At 43.7% G+C, this 21,464-nt stretch overlaps 1 protein-coding gene across 1 annotated transcript in view; it reads left to right on the top strand.

Moving 5' to 3' along the window:
• LOC115203101 (cingulin-like protein 1) overlaps window positions 1-21,464 on the top strand; it is a 41,367-nt gene that overhangs the window by 5,113 nt on the left and 14,790 nt on the right. The window contains exons 3-13 of the mRNA XM_029767470.1: window positions 54-148; window positions 2,074-2,170; window positions 2,732-2,833; window positions 3,130-3,278; window positions 4,260-4,398; window positions 4,698-4,910; window positions 15,152-15,358; window positions 18,085-18,189; window positions 18,309-18,461; window positions 18,599-18,769; window positions 20,073-20,234. Of these exons, the coding sequence (XP_029623330.1) occupies window positions 54-148; window positions 2,074-2,170; window positions 2,732-2,833; window positions 3,130-3,278; window positions 4,260-4,398; window positions 4,698-4,910; window positions 15,152-15,358; window positions 18,085-18,189; window positions 18,309-18,461; window positions 18,599-18,769; window positions 20,073-20,234 (1,593 nt within the window). The remainder of the gene's footprint in view (window positions 1-53; window positions 149-2,073; window positions 2,171-2,731; window positions 2,834-3,129; window positions 3,279-4,259; window positions 4,399-4,697; window positions 4,911-15,151; window positions 15,359-18,084; window positions 18,190-18,308; window positions 18,462-18,598; window positions 18,770-20,072; window positions 20,235-21,464) is intronic.

Here is a 21,464-nt window from a genome sequence, read left to right as displayed (position 1 = left end):
AAATTATCTGTCAGAACTCTGATGCCTCTCTGCTTATTTCCTCTTGCATCCAGGTGACACCTGATCTTTTGAAAGGTCAGCAGGAGCTTTCACAACAAACACATGAAGAGACGGCAAAACAGATTTTGTTTAATTACCTCAAGGATGGGTGAGTTTTTACCTCACTGATGTAATGTTCCAGTTTTACAGCAATGTCCATTAAATCTAAAGGGTATTAATGGTAGATTTTTTGTACGAATTGGTAATATATTAATACACTAGTAGGCAACATGATGATGCCATGAGTATCACTTTCACTATGCAGCGGGCAGTAAACTGCACAGTCTAAACATAACATGTGCCAAGTTACACTCTTAAAGCTCCAATATGTAACTTTTTGGGCTACCCCACCAAATTCACATAGAAATTCACATAGAAATATGTGTTATAGTGCTGTCATTCTCATTAAAAGCAAGTCTAAGCAGCGGTAGATCTGTTCTATGTGCACTATTTCTATGCTTCCCATTCTTAAGTTTTGTTTTTGCATTTTTTACTTTTGGTTTTGTACACCAGCTTCAAACAGCTGAAAATACAATATTTTTGGTTATGAGAAAAATATTTCACAGGGGTTTAGATAGTACAATGATTCTATATAGTATACTTGCTTCTTTTGCCACATAAATTGAAATTAAGGAAACTATTAAACATTTTGCAAACAGGAAATAGAGGAACAATTTCTACATAGTGCATCTTTAAGTAATGCACCATTTGAAAAAAAAGCCCCATGGGAGCACTTAAACATTTTTTTATCTGAGTCTGACTGTTTGGAATTTATACTCCCATTCAGTCTCCACCTCCATTTCTTAGCTGTGGTCGATGCAGCTGCTTAGTGGTGTTCGTTCCTCTTCCCATTTCTCTTTCTCCCTGTCTCTCTCTCCCTCTCTACTGAGGAATGTAGGGTATCAACCCTGCTCTGCTTATCACCTGATTCTTGATGTTCTCCTTTCACCCCACACTGTAAATCCTATCACTTACAGTAGGGGGAAATGGAGGAGTTATCAGTGGGAAGCATCTCACATAGATACTCTATCAGATGAGTATCTCTATGGTGTACTTCATGGTTTAAGATAGATGAACTGGTAAGGGTGATACATGATGGTTTATATTATTAAATAGTAATATGAGGTGCTACACAGTTTCGTTGTTGTTCAGTACCAAGGTACACCAGCTAAAGTTTGGTTTCACTCTCTGAAAGTTTTATAGCTAGACTAGGTTAAAAGGCTTTGGGGGGGGGGGGGGTTACAAAGCTTAAACCAAGTATGTTCGCCAAGAAGCCAAGTCTGAAAGTCCTGTGCATATATCCAATAGGATAACATTTCAATCACAGCACCGGTAAAGTTGGATCTTAGAGTTGCTATCCAATCCCAGGTCAAGTTCTGTGTCTCTCACAGAGCATTGTGTCATGGTTGGACTGTACATTTGTGTCCATGGTTTTAGAAGTTTTGCATTTTAAATCCTAAACTTCTAAAGTGCCTCAGTTCCTCAGTGTCTACATTCCATGTGTGCTCCAGGCTTTTTCGATGCCCAGTGAGTTCAGGAAACTGCTTTGGGTGTGTCAGGTCACAGGTCAAGGGTCAGAAATCAATGGAAAGGAACACAGATGGAAGTGGTGTTCTGACACTGAGTCATCAAAGAAAGAACAAACATTCACCAGCTGAAGTTATAAAACATGAAGGAGGGGGGCTAGAACTCCCCTGTCAGGTAGTGGAATGGAATGGAACCTTAGAACCTTTCCCCGGGGTTGTGGCCGATATAGGAAGAGAGAGGGTGCACCCTGCATACAGCCAGGTTCTATAGGAGGGCCAGGGATTCCCCTGCATGCGCCCCCTAATGGATGGGCATAATGAGGTTGACCGGGTCGCGAGGTGACACATCAAAGCAGTTGGCCCCCGGCAGAGCAGGAACCAGAACAGTCTGGGATTAGACCCTGATCTGATCCACCTACCACACACAGAGACCCCTCTTTACCCTCAGATCAGCCGAGTGTGGGAGTGCACTTGTGTTCTGACTGTGCGTGTGTGTGTGTCCCCGCAGGAGCACTGATAACGAGGACACCACCAAGAGGAAGGTCAACCTGGTGTTTGAGAAGATCCAGACATTAAAGTCGCGGGCAGCGGGGAGTGACAACAAAGTGAGGCATTGTTGTGGAGTTGTTGTAATTTAACTCAACAAACAGCTAAATCTATGAGCCTCTTATCTTAGCCTTAGGCCAGAAGCTTTCACTTGGTGAGCAGCATATAACGCACCAGGCTGTGTTTACCTACCATTGACAACAGCCACTGTAGTTACCACCTCCATCAGTGGAGGCTGGTGGGAGGAGCTATAGGAGGACGCGCTCATTGTAATGTCTGGAATGGAATAAATGGAACGGTATCAAACACATCATACATATGGAAACCACATGTTTGACTCCGTTCCATTTATTCCATTCCAGCCATTACAATGAGCCAGTAGCTCCTCCCACCAGCCTCCACTGACCGCCATGTATAAACCTGTGCATTATGGGGAGAAACTAGTCACCACCCTTCCTTTTGTTCACTGAGATCTGCCATAAACCAAAGCAACCGACATGTTTTTGTTTTTTACGAAAATAAGACATCTTAGAGTAATGCTATCATGCAAATATATTGTGAGTGATTTTGAAAAGGTAAATGGATTCAAATATAACTCCTGTCCCTGTTCCCCCTCCCAGTCTCCTGACATGGCTACCCAAACCAAAGCCCTACAGGAACAGAGGGTAGCACTGGAGAAGGAAGTTGTTGAACTGAAAAAGCAGCTGGAGGAGCAAACCAAGGTAATACTATGATGCCATGTCATACATGTTGAACCTAGCTGCTATCTTGGATGTCTGTGCAGGACATTAGAATCCCTGGCTCACACCTCTTAAGACACAATAATCCTATTGGTGCTAATACCTAACTTAAGCGGACCAGTAGACATCACAGCCACTGAGTTTGTTGGTTAGATACTGTCAAAACTGTCATTCAGATACTATACTATGAACGTCATGCATTTCATATGTATTTGGTGTGGTGAGAGGAATGGTGTTTTATTAAAGTGTGTGTGTGCGTGTGTCCTTGCGTGTTAAAGAAGCAGATGGGTCTGAATGAGGCCCATGAAAAAGCCGGAGCAGAGGTGAAGGTCCTGCAGACGGAGCTGGAGAGGAGCCAGGAGGAATGCTCTCGACTGAGGGACAAACTGGCCAAAACAGAGGCTGAACTCCGCACCACACTGGAGGAGTAAGTGACTGACCACCAGACCAGGGCATACACACTGTGAGGCAAGGAGTGACAGGTCGACAAAGCCCAGCTTAAGAAACCAGCACAATGGGGATAATCCTCAGATTTAAGACTCTTATCGGGGGAAAGTTGTTTATCTATATCTCTTTTTTTTGTGGAGGAGAAAGTTGTAGGTTGTTTTCTGTAGTCACAGGATGATTATAATGTGTTCCTTGGGCTTGCAATTTATTTTCGGCCATTAGAGTTTCTGTCTTTGTCTGAAAATAATGGCCTCCTATAGTTCTCCTTCCCCTCTGACATTTTGTGTTAATGTACAGTGCAGAGTCCCACCAAAGCCCTACAAAGTGATGAGTGTATATCACCATGGCTTAAATGTCTGTTGATGTTGGACTAATCTGTTAAACCTTTGGATGGCTCAGTTGATCCTGATCATGGACAATCACAATAGAGACTGGCCATCCTGGCGGATGGGAGCTGACAGTGGAGGCCCTGTGGATCCAGACTCCCCAGTAATCTAATGACATAGAGACATCCATATCATGGACTCCATAGAAATAAGAGACAGAGACAGAGAGGGGCCTGCCTTATTTAGAAAGAATCACTCAACTACTCTCATTCACTGTATAATTGCTTACATTTTTCAAGAATGGACTCTCTATTTTGAAAAAGGTTCATGTCAGTATGTGGGAATAAGTACACTGAGCTGGCGAATAAGTAGTGTTCAGTCTACTTACTCTACATCTGCGTGCATGACCCCCTGTCACTAAACAGACCCTCTCTGTGTTGGAGTGGGCAGGTGGTGTGACTATGATGTGATTGGTAGATCAGTGCCCAGGTGCTCATCATAGCTCCTGTTAGCCTGGAGAACAGGCGTTTCTGACAGAGCGCAGGTGGTATCGTTCCATTGTGTGAAGCAGGGTGCAGGTGTTCAGGTAATGGTGTGTGTGTTGTGACTGTATGCTGCTCTGTGTGGTCTGGCAGGCTGTTCCAGGTGAAGATGGAGAGGGAGCAGTACCAGACGGAGATCAGGGACCTGCAGGACCAGCTGTCAGAGATGCACGACGAGCTGGATGGCGCCAAGACGGTGGTGACCGACGGAGAGAAGGATGCCATGATGGAGGTAAAACACAGGTCCCACAACTCTCAGAGGAGAGAGCGTTGACATAGAGGAGCTTAGCGGCCTGCATGGAAAGGGCTTTGCAGTCCCATAATAACCACCATGTCAATACCGTTGTAGTGCCAGTGTTGGTAATGTGTAAACATGTTATTCTTACTGGCACATTTGCTGAAGCAGAATTTCTTGGGCAGTAATGGCAGTGCTGGAGATTTCTGTGCACGTTACCTGTTGAGGTAGCAGTTAATCTCAGGGTGAGATTTTAGCGAGACACTGTCACCACTTCCTCCTCTCCTCCTATGTAGGAGCTGATGCAAATGAAGCTGGATTTACAGGAGGTGCTGCTGGCCAAGGAGGAGCAGGAGGAGGTGCTGAGGAGGAGGGAGAGGGAGCTGACTGCCCTGAAGGGAGCACTGAAGGAGGAGGTGGCCACACATGACCAGGAGGTGGATAAACTGAGGGAGCAGTATGAGAAGGAGATCCGCAAGCTGCAGACGTCTGTGGAGAAGGCCAAACAGGTAACTTAGGACATTCTTGGTCCCTTGTGTCATGGTCCCTTGGAGGCTTTGTCTAGTTCCTGGTTGATACGGGGACGTCCCTGAGGACATTTTTAGGTCGTTCTTTGGACGTTGTGTCATGGTCCCATGGAGGTTTTGTCTAGTTCCCCGTTTGTCCCGGGACACCAGCTGATGGTTGCAAAGAAACGTTCTCCCCTACCAAAACATTTTAACCAGGGTACACGCACCCTACTTTCATTATACATCTTCCCTTGTTACTGTTGCCAAGCCCATCAAGGCCCTGGTTGGTGGACCACTGTTCCAGTCACAGCTCTTTGTCTTTTTTGTTGTTGTTGAGGGGTGCGTGTCTTTGTCTTTTGGCAATGCTAGGGATACCCACACCACAAACAGTGTTACATATTTAACATACATGATTACATTGTGTATGTTTATTCATACAGTGATTATTGCTTAACTTGTCCTCACCTGGAATTTGAACTCACAACATCTTGGTTCATGGAATTCCAATCTTCCTGCTACACCACCATGTCTGTATCAGTAACTGATTTCACCTGTAGCAGGCCTATTCCTACACTTTGCACATCAAAGTAAATCTCAGCTCTATTAAAAATACATAGTGATTCAGGAGTAACATTAAAACAGAATAATATGCCCCACCAATATTGGACAACTATAATGAAAATCCAAACTCAAATTGCTGAAATAAGTAAATGAAATCAATGAGAGAATAGTCAGATGACTGATAACTAAAAGAGCAGTGTAGATGGCACTCGTTTGCTAAGTGCAGAGATGTATTATAGGTAATGAAGGTGTCGGGACTTTTAAATTTTACAGACTTTGTGGCGCAGCAGAAAGATCAGCATACCCAAATTCAGAGTTCAAATTCCATGTGGGTTCATTTTAAAAAGGGATCATGTCAAATGTGATGATATTGTCATTCATTAAAGATTTGTACACTATTAGCTGAACAGCGTACCACTTACCTTAAAACCCCCATACCATTTCATTACTTTACTTATAATGGTTTGGGACACGTGGGACCATCACGTGACAAAAATCTCCAGGGAACCATGACACAATGTCCCAAGAACCTTCATGGGACCATGACACAATATCACAAGAATGCCCAAAAACGTCCTCGGGAAGGCCCCGTTACTAACCAGGAACTAGACAAAACCTCCAGAGGACCATGACACAACGTCCCAAGAACATCCTAAAAACATCCCTGGGACAAACCGGGAACTATAAAAAGGTCCCCCAGAGAACGTTCCCTTGGGTACATCACGCAACGTTTTTAGAAAGTTCTTAGAACGTCAGTGGGATAACGTTGTGTCGAAACCCTTAAGGGACCTAATGGGAATGTCGCCAAATGTCCTCAAGACGTCACCTGTGTGCTGGGTGTATTGATGTTAATGGGAGATTTGGGCAAACCCTTGAGTATGGCATCATGTGTACTTTGGGTAGTAAAGTGTTTGTTTAGAAGGTTTGTTTGGGAATGTTCTTGTTGCCATATGTTCGGCATCAGTAGATATTCGATAGCTTTGAAGTGAAAGGACCAGGAAATTTCGACCAGCTTCAAAGTTGTGCCTCAAAATTAAGCTTAATTTTAGTAACTAACACAATAGGACCGTCTTACCTCGAACAAAAAAATGCTTTAAGTTGTTTTTGTTATGACTGCTGTGTATTGGAATTGGAAAAATAAGATTACGCCCCCATCATTGTCTACCAGCTGTTAAGATAATTCATTTGTTTGGAACAAGTAAATAATGAATCCTATCCAAAGGCCATTGAATTTGTATAACTTTAGTGTTCCTTCGTTTATTTACTGAGGAAATGAAACCCTCATTATGTGTTATTATAAGGAAATCAGGCTTTTGTGTTTATTGAGATTAAAATGTTATGTACAGTATGCATACTTGAATGAATGTCTGGAAAGTCCTCTAGGAGTTAGTGAATCATTGACTGCATGGTGCCAGTGTTAGAGAATGTCATAGTTCTACACATGAACTGCTCTTCTCCACTCTCTTCTTGCACTTGCCTAACTGCATTTCACTGCACACACTGTAATAACAACCCCAGCTGAAAGCTGAAAAACAATTCTGAAAACGGTTCAACTGTGCTGGGCAAAAACACTCCCTTCTCTGTAGTTCTGCTGAACCAACCAAGATAAAAAAGACAGCTATCTGACAGTTAAACCAACTTGTCATCACTTTTCATGGGAACTTATCGGACTCTGTTTACCCTAGATGACATATAGTGTCATTAAGAAGCTTTAGGATGTATTTTATGATGTTGAGGTGTGGTTTTGCTGTAAACAGATTTTACTGGGTGGCTCAACAGGAAGAAAAATAGGACCAAACAAAGCCTTTTAAAGACTTGGGAGAGGGGATGGGGAAAGGAAAATGGACTAGTAAAGAGAAGACAGGGTAGGGAAGTGGTAGAGGGGACAGTGAGGTAAGAGCATAAATAGGGCTAATGGAGGAGAGAGGCATAAGAGAACCACACTGACAAGGCTAGAGGAGCATTGTGTTGACTAGGTGTTGCCTGGCTCACATGCTTCCTGTTTGTGTCAGGGCCTGGAAGTCCTCTCCTTGCCCCCAGCTTCCTCCTGCTGTGGTGGGGGTTGACACAGCAGCCAGCCCCTTCTGAGATAATGTTGTTCTTGCTTGAGGGGAAGAGTTTGTCATCAAGAATTCACCACCAGTGCTTTATAAACAAGTGACAAGATGTCTGACCTTATTGTTACTCAGTATTCAGACAGTTTGGCTGCTATCAGTTTGAGTTTATCTTCAGTAATTTGGGCCTTTCCCTTAAAATACCAATCCATTGTTAGGTTGTCACACACAAAAACTATTTATGGCAGTTTCAGTCTACTGTACTTTTATCCACCAGGCATTGGCAGGATTGAAAGTAATAATAATTTCTGCATGTGAGTGAGCGACCGCACAGCCTGCTGAATTGCTTAGTATAAAGTGTGCATGGTCTGGCATTCATCTGTCCTGTCTCCCATCGAAACGCTGCTTCTCTCTCCTTCGGCCATGAAATGTGCATTGATAGGGCTGCCCCATGCAGAGTATAATGCTGGAAACTGGAGCACTAAATTGTTCCCTTTGCCCGTTAATTGCAGTGGCAAGCCGTCACTAATCTAATGAGCTGTAGTTCATGAGTTGTGCATTTTTCCTCATTGTTCCTCCTCTCTCTCTCTGTTCATCCATTGAAAGGGCAGGGGTAATTGTGGACCTCAGTAGATGAATGATGAGATTGTTTCACACAATAATAGCAGCAGGGGTTTGGGATATGGTTGGGATATGCTGAATAAAGTGGGTCAGATGAGTTATGGAGTGGACATCTCCTGAAAATATGTATATGTTTGTTTTGTGTCATTACATTTTAGGTTCAATTGTATTTTTATTTAGTTGTAGCATGGTCCATTATTTAGATTTTAATCTATAGAGGTAGAAACTATAGAGGTCAAACAACAGTATTCATAGAGAATCTATAATCAGACTGTAGCCTACTTACTGTAAGTTACTTACTGTAGATCAGTTCTGTAGAAGTCAGGTTTTTCACAACAGTGAGACTTGAGGGAATGTGAAAAATGTGAACAGATAAGGTGCAGTGAGCAGCGAGAAGGGTGTGTCAGAGAATTTTTTTGGCTGGTTAGAGAATGTGCACCCAGCAGACCCCTTCCCTCCTGCAGATTCTGTTACAGTGCTCCAGCTCTGACCAGTGGGTGGGGTCGGGAAGGGTGGGACGTGACCATGGCTCTTCAGGGGGCTGCTGTTATACCCCCTCTCAGGGACATTCCTGATTCTCAACGCTCTCTCAGATTGTCACAACCCCAGACCCCAGACAGCCCCAACCTGTAGTCCCAACCCCAGCCTCTAGTACCAGCCCTAGCCCCTAGTCCCATTTCCAGGCTCAAACACCATTCCCAGCTCCAGCCCATTCTCATCCCTCAGCCTTGATCCTCTCCCTCCACCCTACCCATACAGTCCCTGTTGCATTTTCATTCCTAAATGAATTAGCCACAGTTCCAAGCCTTAGCTCTTATAGCCCTATCTCATACATCCCCTGACACACTGGCAGCTCCAACCCCCAGCTTCTAGCCCTCCACTTGAGTGATCCCTGCCTGTCTTTATTTTCTCTGTGACTGACTTCTTTTTGTGTGTAATCATTGAAGCCATGTGGCCTGGTGAGCACCTCCTCAGGGCTGTTTGAAGGTAAAGAGTTCCACAGGAGGCAGTGTGTTTCCTCAGTTGATGATAGCGCTCTGCTGTGTTCCCTTCCCGGCTCTGCTGGAAGGTGAGGATTTACTGGGTAGGGAGGGAGAAATATAGGGATTGATAGAGGGAAGGGATTTCTCTTGAAATCTACCAGCAAAAGAGAGGAATGGTGTCACAGCCAAAGTTCAGCACTTTTTGTGTCCATCTGTTTGCTCTCATGTTCTTCCCTGTTTGAAGAATTTGCCTTCAAAAAGACTTGGGAGTTAGGACGGCTTCTCAGAATTGTTTAGATGAACTGTGATATCCTGCTACCTGTAATGTTCTGCCCAGAAATAGTTTTTCACTGGCTCATTGGATGCACACCCATTTTGGTTGCATCTCCTTGCACAGAGCTGGTTGTTTGTGTTTGTAGTGAGAGAAGTGGTTCCTCTGCCATGTGAGGGTCGTGTCTGTGTGAAAGGAGGCTGTAGCCTGAATTCATGGGCCTATTGTTCCTCTGCTGCGTCACTGCCTTGCAGAGCTGAGCTGGTGGGGAGGGAGCCTACTTTGCCAAAATGCGTGCAAGGCTTTGGGGATTCCAACAAATACCCCCAGGAGTGTGGAGTAGAGGGTCAGTGTGCTCAAGACTGTGATGTACCGCAGCTTTAAGACCTGAGGTAGAAAGCTAACTCACTCACACCGAGACTTAGGAAATATGTGGTTTCTCCACTCAATAGGTTGTTTTGTGTTGGTACATTGCTTTTCAACATCCAACAGAGTAGGGAGTACTGGCAAGTACAGGCAAAGTATTTAGCATGGACTTACTGTCCTGTGGCATAGTCTGCTCAGGTTGCAAGTGTCACTGGTCATTCTCCCTCCAGCAGGATCTGACCTCAGCTCTGACATTCAAAGCCCAGTCATTTGACTGTGATTTTTCCTCCAGCCCGACCAGGCAGCTTGATTCCCCAAGGTCTGGCTTTCATCCAAGAGTTAAAAGAAGTACTATGCTCAATGTCAGTGTTTTGTCCTACTATAATGACTTTCTGAAGGCTCTTTTGATATTATAATCACTCTGGGTTGGCCTCATATCAACCATTTAAGATCAGAATAGAGTACTGTGTGTGTGGACTTTGACCTTGTGTCATCCCACTCCCTTCTTTTGAAGCCACTGGCCTTCTGGCGAAGTGCTAAACAGTAATAATGCCACATTCTGGGGAGGCTTGGAGTTTTGTGACAGTAAATGTTAATTCTCTGGTTCCATTTTTTTTACACAAAGGGCCAGTGTCCCTCGAAGCTCTGCTGTGACTGCCTTCTCACTGCACTGGCCTATTTAATTCTCTATTAAAGCCAAACACCCCTGAAATCCTATCATTTGGCCCAGCAATAGAGACTCCATTTAAAAAGGTTTCTGTTTCCATGTCCCGAAGGACAAGACAAGATTTGATTGCTGGCATCTTATGGTGACTGGAGAGATGCCAGTGCTCCTCAAGCAGCAAGTTTTAATTTCCACTGCAAGCTTTTCTCCCAAGCCATCACAAACCTGTCTTTACTAGGCAGACACTAGTCTATGTGCCTTTTGTTGGAGAGCATCTCTATTGTAATGCATACCTTCTTGCTGGTGAAACAAACTAAGGCTTATTCATTGCCGGAGAAAAGCTTGAGTGACCTGTGATGCTATTCATTTTCCTTGAAGACAGAATACATGGTGTTGAATACCGTTAACTTGATATCACACAGGATATGACCCGTTCCTGGAAGGACCTTGGTCATCTTTGTGCTTCTATTTAGTCCCGATTGCCTATCTCGACTTCTCCTCTTATCCCATATTTACTTTTCCCTCAGGGAGAGCACATGAATGGAAGTCATTTGAAAACAGGACCATAATGCTATGAGGCCGCATCAACCTTGGCTCACAGTACCCTCTAAGGTAGACTGAAGTAAACAATTATAAAGGATGTGGTGTTGTGCGTTGATTTATTCACTTGTGATTGTGGCCAGTATGTGTCTGTTTGAACGATGTCACCACCAGTGTGTTGTTGCAGCTGGGGTAGAGGGATATCCTGTGTTTCTCTGCATCCTGGCCTAGGTCCTGGGTTAGGTAGGGGGAACACTCTGCCCCTCAGCTCCTAACTAAAGCCTTTCTGTCAGGGATGCTGCTGGGACATTATAGCAACTTGACAATGTGTCAGCTCAATCAAAGTAGTGTTGCTTTGTACCTTTCCCAAGGCCATGGTAGAGCAGAGGGAGCAGAACACTGTGCTCCACTATAGTTACTTATTTTTGATACACTGCGATCTTACACTGTGAGTGTTACTGTCTGAAATAGGTATTATTTCTAAAACCTTGTGAATGCTGTATGCCCACAACAGTACACTCATATAAAAGGTTGTGTTCACTGTTGTGAATGCATGTGATAGTAAACACTTAAAATGTGTTTAGGGGTGTGCCAGGACTTTTACTTTAATCTCTGTAGTATAGATGACACCAGTTTGTCTGTGACAACCAATCAGAGGGTATGCTAATCACTGACAAGAGCATGAGTACACCACTATCTTTATTTTCAGGATTTGTTGACAGATTAACATTTTGATTCAGTTAAAAGTCAGATTATACTTTTTTGATGCGTTGTGGATTTAGAATGGATTAACTCTCTTGTCATTTTAAAAAGGGATGTGTATGTGCCTATAAATGTGAATAGAGTGGGGCTCTGCTGGGTGTGGGATTACCCTGACAGGTTTCTTGTGGACCGTAATTGGTGCAGGAATATCAGCAAACTCCATTGTTTGTTCCCTGGGCTCCAAAGCAGATTCAGCAGGGGTTTGTGTGTGTTCCCAGCAACCTGAGAGCACCCTGAAAAAGCTCAGAGCTCACACACTGGGCCATGCATACTTCACTGCATTGTTAGTGCCACTCTTTTTACTGGCCGCACAATGGTAGTTAATGCCTGACTATAGACACACAGTTTAAGAATACACAAAAGAGAGCCCTTGAAATTAAACTCCCCAATTGTTAATTTTGAGGCTTTGTAAAAGTTTGAGCGAGTAAAAAATGGCAAACACAAGGAACAATGATCACCAGGGCACCCTGTGAATTTTCACCACCTGTGGCTCTTTCTCCCCTACGCCCTCTGGGTGGTAGTGCCCAGACTGGACTCTCAAAGAACCCAGGATGGGAAATGGGACAGTGAAAGAGGGGGTGAGGGGATGTTTGTATGAGAAAAAAACAGAGAACTCAATGAGTCTACATTTTCTGTATGTTCCCCTCCCCCTCAACCTGCCCCCTCCCTCAGCCCCGGTTGATTAGTTTGAATACAGAGATGATTCTACAATCTTCAGATATTCTAGCTAAGTAGGCGAAGTGACCTGTAAAACAGTGAGGTTTTTCACAAGCTTCTACCCCCTGCTGTCCTTGGATTCTGTACAGTCCTAGACAGGTGAAAGATGTTTGGATATGCCCAATGTTTTGAAAGAGATAACACTGCCTTCATTTGTGTGAGAATATCCTGGTCTGGGATGTAGGTAATTCCAGTGACACCTGCATATCAGTCAGTCAGTCGGTCTGTGTACTTGTGCCCCAGCTGACCCAGGCAGGGATAAGGGTGTCGGGGAGGGGAACAGGCCTCAGTGGGTCCTGGAGGTGGTATGGTTAATGATCTGTCTTCTCTGCTCTCCCCTCCACTGGGTGACCTTAACGCCTCGCCTCCCACCCTCCGCTCAAACACTGGAACACCAAGCCTCAGTGACCAATGAGGGTCCTCCAACTCACCCAGTGGTGAGGGGATGAGTGAGGGGGGGAGGGGGTCGGACTTTGGACTCTTTCAGCTCTGTGGACAGATAATGAGTCACTACAGGGACCATAGTACAGTGGTTCTAATGACAGATGAGGGGATTCAAACACATTCCCAAGCACTAAGTCAGATAGCTTCCTTTTAAGACACCCATTTAGTAAGACATCTGTATCTAACTAAACCTATGACTGCTAATCACAGGTCTTGTAATTGAAGTAGTTTCATGTCATTAGCTGTCTGTTATTTATCATGCTGTTTCGTTAGTGAATGGTTTTTCACTCTCCACTGAGTGAGCCAGTGTTGGTGCTCACCTGGAGCACAGTGTTTGTGTGTGTGTGTGTGTGTCTTTGTGTGTGTGTGTGTGTGTGTCTTTGTGTGTGTGTGAGAAACAGATGCGTCTGTGTGCGTGCGTCAGGTGTGAGCGGAGTATGTGACAGGTACGTGTGTCAGGTGTGTGCAGTGTGTGTATGCACAGGCTTCTCTTGGACTTGTCCAGTGAGAGGTGCCTGTCTGCCTGCCTGCTTGTCCAGGCGAGGCTAAGGGGAATTGAACCAGTGTGTTAATCTGCACCGTTTGCCTCTAATCCCCCTGGGAGCAGACATTCCTCCTCATAATGAACATGCTAAGTCCCTCCCTGCCTGCATACGGTATAACATGAATAGGGAGAAAACTGATAGCCTACATTATAAACTGGATGGTTCGAGCCCTGAATGCTGATAGGCTGAAAGCCGTGGTATATCAGACCGTAAACCACGGGTATGACAAAACATGTATTTTTACTGTTCTAATTACGTTGGTAACCAGACCCCATCACCTCCCTGATTACCTTCCCTCTATATGTCACTCCCTTTGGTTCCTTCCCCAGGCGTTATTGTTTCTGTTTCATGTCTGTGAGTTGTTCGTATTTCTTGTTTTGTATTATGTTTTCATTTATTTATTAAATGATTCACTCCCTGAACTTGCTTCCCGACTCTCAGAACACGAACAGCCCTTAGCCGTGGTATATTGGCCATATACCACACTCCCTCGTGCCTTACTGCTTAAATATAACCTGTGGTTATATAATCATATTTAGTCAATGAAATATATTCCTAGTACTGTAATGAGAATGGCCAGGAGCCATGTGATCCGACCAGGAAAAACTCTAGGCCTTGGGTTTAACTTATCTAGGGCTTCTAGTTTTTCCTGGTTAGGGAAAACTCCTGGCCCTTTGTATCAGTAGTCAACCCCATATGAACGTCAGTTCCTGGTTGTTTCTGTGGAGGCGTGCAGCACGGATATTCCTCACTGTAGTAAACAGAACAAGAAACTGTCAAACCTGTCATCTGGCATTCTGTCAAGCATTGCCTCATTTCCAGATATTCTTGTTTTTGAACAAATATGTCGGGAGCCTGGCTGCTACAATATCTTCTTAAACTGTCACTTTCAGGATATAAAGTAAATCCCTCTCTGACAGCATCATCACAGCAAAACCTGCTATCTGTTTTTCTATGCAAAACTTCCTGCGGGGCTATATAGAGTGCTGTGTGTTGTTGTCAGCTAAGAGGTTACATGAAGACAGAATTCAGGTTTCCCAGAGTGCATTGACTGCTCTCCCTTAGGACAGCAGCAGCCCAGACAGGCTAGCCAGGGCAGGCTCTCCATTGATAAAACTGGGCAGAGGCAAAGCACACAGGGACCTCCTTTCACACTGTCCTGCCACAGCAGCCAAGTTCATACAAAGACAGGCTGCCGCCAACAGTGGGTCATCTAATTATGGAATTTGATCATGTTTAGTGACAAGCGGGGAACAAGCGAGAGCCATAAGGCTTAAGCAACAGCCCCACAACTGTACAACTCTGGCAGGTAAAGCCATTGAGACATTGGTGTTGGTCATGCTCAGGGGAATGAAGTGGGCAGATTTACTGGACTGGACCATTCACCTCAATCTCCCCAGCCTTTTGCGGGTGACATGCTGTCTTTGTGTGGGCCAAGCTACATCAGTAGAGGCAGTTCAATGGGAGGTGAATAGAGGCTTAGAGTTATTGTCATGCATCCACCTCTTAAATCCCATTGAGCTTGTCATGAAGGAGTTGTTTTGGGAGTCTCTTTGAAGAAGAGTTGTGAAGGAATTTGAGTTGGCTTGTAAATAAGACCGTAGACTTTTGTTTTTAACCAGTTGTCAAGCCAGTATTGTGTACTTTTCTGTACAACGTTGCATCTTTCTACCCTGTATTTACTTTGTACTGACCCTTCTGTCTGTTCTCCAGAGCAGTGCTGCAGTGAGCAAGGAGAAGGCTGAAGTGGAGGCAGCCAAGGGGGCAGTGGAGGGCCAGGCGGGACGTCTTAGCCAGGAGGCCGAGAAGCTGAGAAAGCGGGCACAGGAGCTGGAGAACGAAGTGGCCAAACTCAACCGCATCATTGATGATGCCAAGCTACAGGAGAGCAAGCTGGGGGACAGAGTCGGCCGGCTTGAGGTGAGGAACAGAGAAACCTATTGTACTGTAACTACTGTAGCAACGGTCATAGAAACGTTTAGAAACGTTTTTTAAACAATTTGCATAAATGCAACTGTTGGACAGTGGATGAAGATACTCTAAACTTTAAGAATATGTACAATCCATCAGATGAATTATAGCGCATAAAACATTTACTGGTATGGACAAAGGGATTTTGGTGGGAATTCAGGTATTCAATTTATATTCAAATAAAGAAAGAAAAACATAAATCCACTCATATATACATTTTCTTATTGTATCAGTTTTTGTAGATATGTACAGTTGAAGTCGGAAGTTTACATACACTTAGGTTGGAGTCATTAAAACTCATTTTTCAACCACTCCACAAATGTCTTGTGAACAAACTATAGTTTTGGCAAGTCAGTTAGGACATCTACTTTGTGCATGACACAAGTAATTTTTCCAACAATTGTTTACATACACTAAGTTGACTATGCCTTTAACAGCTTGGAAAATTCCAGAAAATGATTTCATGGCTTTAGTAGCGTCTGATAGGCTAATTGGCATCATTTGAGTCAATTGGAGGTGTACCTGTGGATGTATTTCAAGGCCTACCTTCAAACTCAGTGCCTCTTTGCTTGACATCATGGGAAAATCGAAAGAAATCAGCCAAGACCTCAGAAAAAACATTGTAGACCTCCACAAGTCTGGTTCATCCTTGGGAGCAATTTCCAAATGCCTGAAGGTACCACGTTTATCTGTACAAACAATAGTACACAAGTATAAACACCATGGGACCACGCAGCCGTCATACCACTCAGGAAGGAGACGCGTTCTGTCTCCTAGAGATGAACGTACTTTGGTGTGAAAAGTGCAAATCAATCCCAGAACAACAGCAAAGGACCTTGTGAAGATGCTGGAGGAAACAGGTACAAAAGTATCTATATCCACAGTAAAACGAGTCCTATATCGACATAACCTGAAAGGCCGCTCAGCAAGGAAGAAGCCACTGCTCCAAAATCGCCATAAAAAAGCCAGACTATGGTTTGCAACTGCACATGGGGACAAAGATCGTACTTTTTGGAGAAATGTCCTCTGGTCTGATGAAACAAAAATAGAACTGTTTGGCCATAATGACCATGGTTATGTTTGGAGGAAAAAGGGGGAGGCTTGCAAGCCGAAGAACACCCTCCCAACCGTGAAGCATGGGGGTGGCAGCATCATGTTGTGGGGGTGCTTTGCTGCAGGAAGGACTGGTGCACTTCACAAAATAGATGGCATTATGAGGTAGGAAAATGATGTGGATATATTGAAGCAACATCTCAAGACATCAGTCAGGAAGTTAAAGTTTGGTCGCAAATGGGTCTTCCAGATGGACAATGACCCCAAGCATACTTCCAAAGTTGTGGCAAAATGGCTTAAGGACAACAAAGTCAAGGTATTGGAGTGGCCATCACAAAGCCCTGACCTCAATCCTATAGAACATTTGTGGGCAGAACTGAAAAAGCGTGTGCGAGCAAGGAGGCCTACAAACCTGACTCAGTTACACCAGTTCTGTCAGGAGGAATGGGCCAAAATTCACCCAACTTATTGTAGGAAGCTTGTGGAAGGCTACCTGACACGTTTCACCCAAGTTAAACGATTTAAAGGCAATGCTACCAAATACTAATTGAGTGTATGTAAACTTCTGACCCACTGGGAATGTGATGAAAGAAATAAAAGCTGAAATAAATCATTCTCTCTACTATTATTCTGATATTTCACATTCTTAAAATAAAGTGGTGATCCTAACTGACCTAAGTCAGGGAATTTTTACTAGAATTAAATATCAGGAATTGTGAAAAAAAGAGTTTAAATGTATTTGTCTAACGTGTATGTAAACTTCGACTTCAACTGTATATATATATATATATTTTATTATATATGTGCCTCATTTGCATAAATACACAGGGTGTATATGCATATATGGATACATATGGATACAAACATAACAGGGCTGAAACTACCAAATATTTTCTCTGTCTACCCTACCCGCACTCACCTGCGCTGTCTAGACTGCCTCATTAATTACTGTTGTTGTCAAGTTCTCTTGCATAATTAAACAAGTGTGTCAATAGCAGGATATCCTTGGATTAAAAATCAACACACTTTGCTCTAGATTAAACATATCTAAACATACTTTACATTGTTTATGAAATCAGACATAATATCGCTATAATCATTTCAGCGCATGTAATTTGTAAACATATCAACTGTATTCAATTCTCTCTTTCTTCTCTTTCTTGTGATGTAAGTGTCGAGGCGGTGCGTTAAATCCCTGACGAAGCTTTAGCGTTATTATAGATTCAACTGAAAACATTGTATTCCATTGACCACATTTCAGCCATTACCGGCGTGTGTTTGACAGGTCATTACAATCATTTCCGCAGTCATAATGTTAATGAATAAAAAAAGACAGGCACAAGCAAAGTATGAAAGAGTCGCAGGAGTAAAATGAAAGCAATCAATCCAGCGAGATTTAAGTTACAAGTGGATTTTGCGTCCCTCAAACACAGGAAATAGATGGCTGAAAAAGACAGATCCGCGAGTGTAACATGAGCTGCTAGTTATGTAAAGGAGAGGCACTGTAAACTGCACAGGAGTGTCAATCAGATTGACAGTAATACAACTTTTCAAATTGAAGATCAGATCTGTTACCTATGTCTTATGACGGTGTGTGTTAATGTTTATGTGTGAACTCACAGATAGAGAAGAGGCAGCTGGAAGAGTCTTTGGAAGAAATCAAGGAGCAGGAGGAGGAGATGTCACGTGCCAACCGTGCTCTGACCACCCGGTTAGAGGATGTACAGGTAAGACTGACCAGGCTTTGACCACAAGCTCGGGAGAATTTACTGGTGAGAATAATAAAGCATAAGTGCTGGTCCTCCTTACCATTCTGACCCATCTTTCTAAACTCTTTCTGTTACAGAGGAACTTGACCAAGCTGAACCATGACCACAGAGAGCTGGAGGTGAGGCTGAAGGAGGAGAGGAGTCAAAAAGAACAGTTTAAGAACACTAAGAATGAGATAGAGGACGAGAGGAGTCTGCTGGACCGCACAGTGGAGAAACTACAGAGGGAGGTGAGTGGACCAACTAAAGGCCTTCGGACATCCTTGTTTTAGTCAATCAAATATCACACCACATGCATGTGTCAGTGTGTGCATGCATGTCTGTTTGTTAGCAAGGCTAACTCTACCTTCACCCTATCTCCCTGTAGATGAGTGAAATCGTGGAGGCCTCTCAGTCGTCCACCCAGGAGCTGCAGGAGCAGATAGACGTGTACAAGGAGAAGAACCGTCGGGAGCTGGCTGAGCTTCAGAGGCAGTTGAGGGAACGGGGTGTGGAGCTGGACAAGTCCCGTCTGGCTGCTAAGTCCCTGCAGGAGGAGGTGGGTTGGCCAGTGCTCCCCATGACAATGGAGGATGAGCCATTGTCCTGACTCAGTGTGTTGTAAACCCCCACTCAGGGTTTGTACAGTGAGGTCATGGCTTTGGAATGTGTGTCCTCTCCCCTCTTATACTTCCCCTTTGCCCTGAACTGGACCAGAAGGTCACAGCTGTAGATGCCTGGTGATATTACAGGGTTAAAGAGGTTAGATAATGTATATTTTCATAGATATCTGTGGTTTAGCATGAAGAGTTGGAGCTGTGGAGGGTGGGAAAATAAATCTGAATCATTGTTTTTCTATTGGTGAAGCATCAGAATGTTTCAGCAATCTAGCCTCAATTTAGGAATTCTCCAGCTAATGTTTTTCCAATTACTATGGTTCATCTAGCTATAACCCCTTAGTAGCTGTGGTCTGCACCACATAATGTTGTTATAACCCAGGGCCACTGCTCATTGGGTATGGTTTGACCTAATAAACACTTTGGAATGTTTGGAATGTTTTTGTTGAATATGGGAAGAGCATTGTTTATTTGATCTAATAATGTCCTCCCTCATTGTGTGTCTGAGTTACTAACCCCTGCAGAATGTCACTAAAGAAAACCTATTTCATACAGTAGGTTAAAGACAGGTGGCCAGACTCAGTCCAACACAGTTCAAACACCATTGGAATTGTGAGCCGTAACATGCTCACCTTTTCCATGGAAATGTGTCAGTTTTACAGAAGAGAGAGGCCTTGCTGCTAAGGGTTCATCTTTGTGTTGTAGTCTACCCAGTGTAATGTATATGCACAGATAGGATAGGCTGATGTATCTTTGTCCAGCTGGTCTACAGGAAGAGGGGGATGTAGTGTGTCATTGTTGTGAGAGCTGGAATGACTGACCACACATCCTCCTCTCCTCCCGGCTGATCCACTCCTCTAAGGCCTGGTGATGAGGTCACTGTTTCATCTGCTTCAGATCTCCAGTCTGTCCCAACCCCCAACATCCATCTTATAAGCATGCACATTGAGACCTGCTAAAGACAAATGTATTTTCTTCTTTCGTCTTCTTCACTCACCAGGCTAGTGTTTGTGAAAGTTTCTCTTAAGTCACTATTGTTAAAGGAACAGATGGCATCTTGTGGCCACTGCTGAAATTGCATTGCTAAAGCATGCATGACAGGTATGGATGTTACTGTAACAGTATGACACATATGTGTGGTTTATTGTTCGCTGTGGTGTACTGGTAAATGAGTAGGAGGCATTCACAAAACCTGTTGTTCATTCCCATTCTGTTTTAAAAGTATGTGTGGTGTGTGTCCTGCAGCTGAGCCATGTGGAAGACGACCTGAGGCAGTGTAAGAGGGAGAGGGATGATGCGGTGCTCAAGGAGAAGGCCCTGGAGCAGAAAGTCTATGACCTGGAGGTGGAGGCAGAGACCAAAGCCCACTCCAAGGATGACAAAATCCGACAGGTCAAACTCATGGAGGTATATCTTAATTATTCATTTCACATTGTCTCTAAATTATACACTTTATACATGTGTTCATGGAGACTTTTTGTGCTGTATTAATTGGTTATCTTTCAGTCTTCAGTCAGTGTATGCTAGTCCTTCCATTTCATCTCTGTTTGTTTGTACTCCAGTCCTGAGGAAGGAACAGTTCCCAGCTAGCACATAACGTTCTGAGAACCATATTTCTTAGAGCTTGGTGAGAGCAGCGTTGTCCTATGGTTATTTTGCATACAACCTTCCCACAACTTTCTGGGAATGGTGCAGGATAGTTACTTGATTTTAGAACATTCTTAGCACATTTAAGGAATGACAAAATAACATTTTCTTGGTATTTCATTACTTTAACAGAATGTTTCCTAAAAGTTCAAACATGGTTACATTTAATAAAAATGTTCGTAATGTTCTAGGAACATTCTCCAACTGGTTTGACATTGGGCATGTTCTGAAATAGTTCAAAGAACATTAAGAGACAAATTCTGTGGGAATTTCAGTACTTGCTGAGTGGACTAATTCCATGGATAGAGAACAGAAGATTGTAGTTTTAGAGAAAAGCAGCATGTTATTATGCACATCTGGTTAAAATGGTGTGCACGTGTTCAGTGTGTGAAATTGGAAATATGGACCTGATTGGATGCGCTTAGCTTAATTGGCAGGCCCTCATTGGTTGTTGGCCAGGGTATTCAAGTGTGCTACCTCTGAGTGGGTGCAGATGGACTCAGCTTGGAACCGGCTATGTTGTATCCGCTGTCATGTTAGAAATAAACCGGCTTCATGATGTTAATGTTTTATACTGTCAAGTTTCTCTTTGCAATGACAAAAAATAATCTGCTTCCTTTAACCGGGGATGCAACAGATTGGCAACAAGGTACCAGAGTTTTTGTCTGAAGGGGAACAGAGCGAGCAAGAAAGTGCAAGCTCCGTCGAGACTGTAGTCTGTGTAGAAAAGCTAGCACCGACGATGGCGTTCGGCAAGGCCGAGGATTTTCACGTCGGAAGGTTTCTAACAGTATTTTGAAGCTAATGGGCTCAAGTACGAGGATAAGTCAAAAGCCATTTTCTTATTATTGTTGGCAGAAAGTCTCAATTTGTTAATGGACTTGTGCTCCACAGAAACCAAGTGAAAAAATGTTCAAAGAGTTGGTCGCGCTGTTGAAAAGTCACGACGTACCGAGGACAAATTTTATTACGGAAAGATGCAAGTTTCAT

This window comes from Salmo trutta, chromosome 12, assembly GCF_901001165.1.
Source record: "Salmo trutta chromosome 12, fSalTru1.1, whole genome shotgun sequence".
Taxonomy (NCBI): Eukaryota; Metazoa; Chordata; class Actinopteri; order Salmoniformes; family Salmonidae; genus Salmo; species Salmo trutta.
Note: the sequence above shows the minus strand (reverse complement) of the source record. Positions and strands in the feature narration are given on the sequence as shown.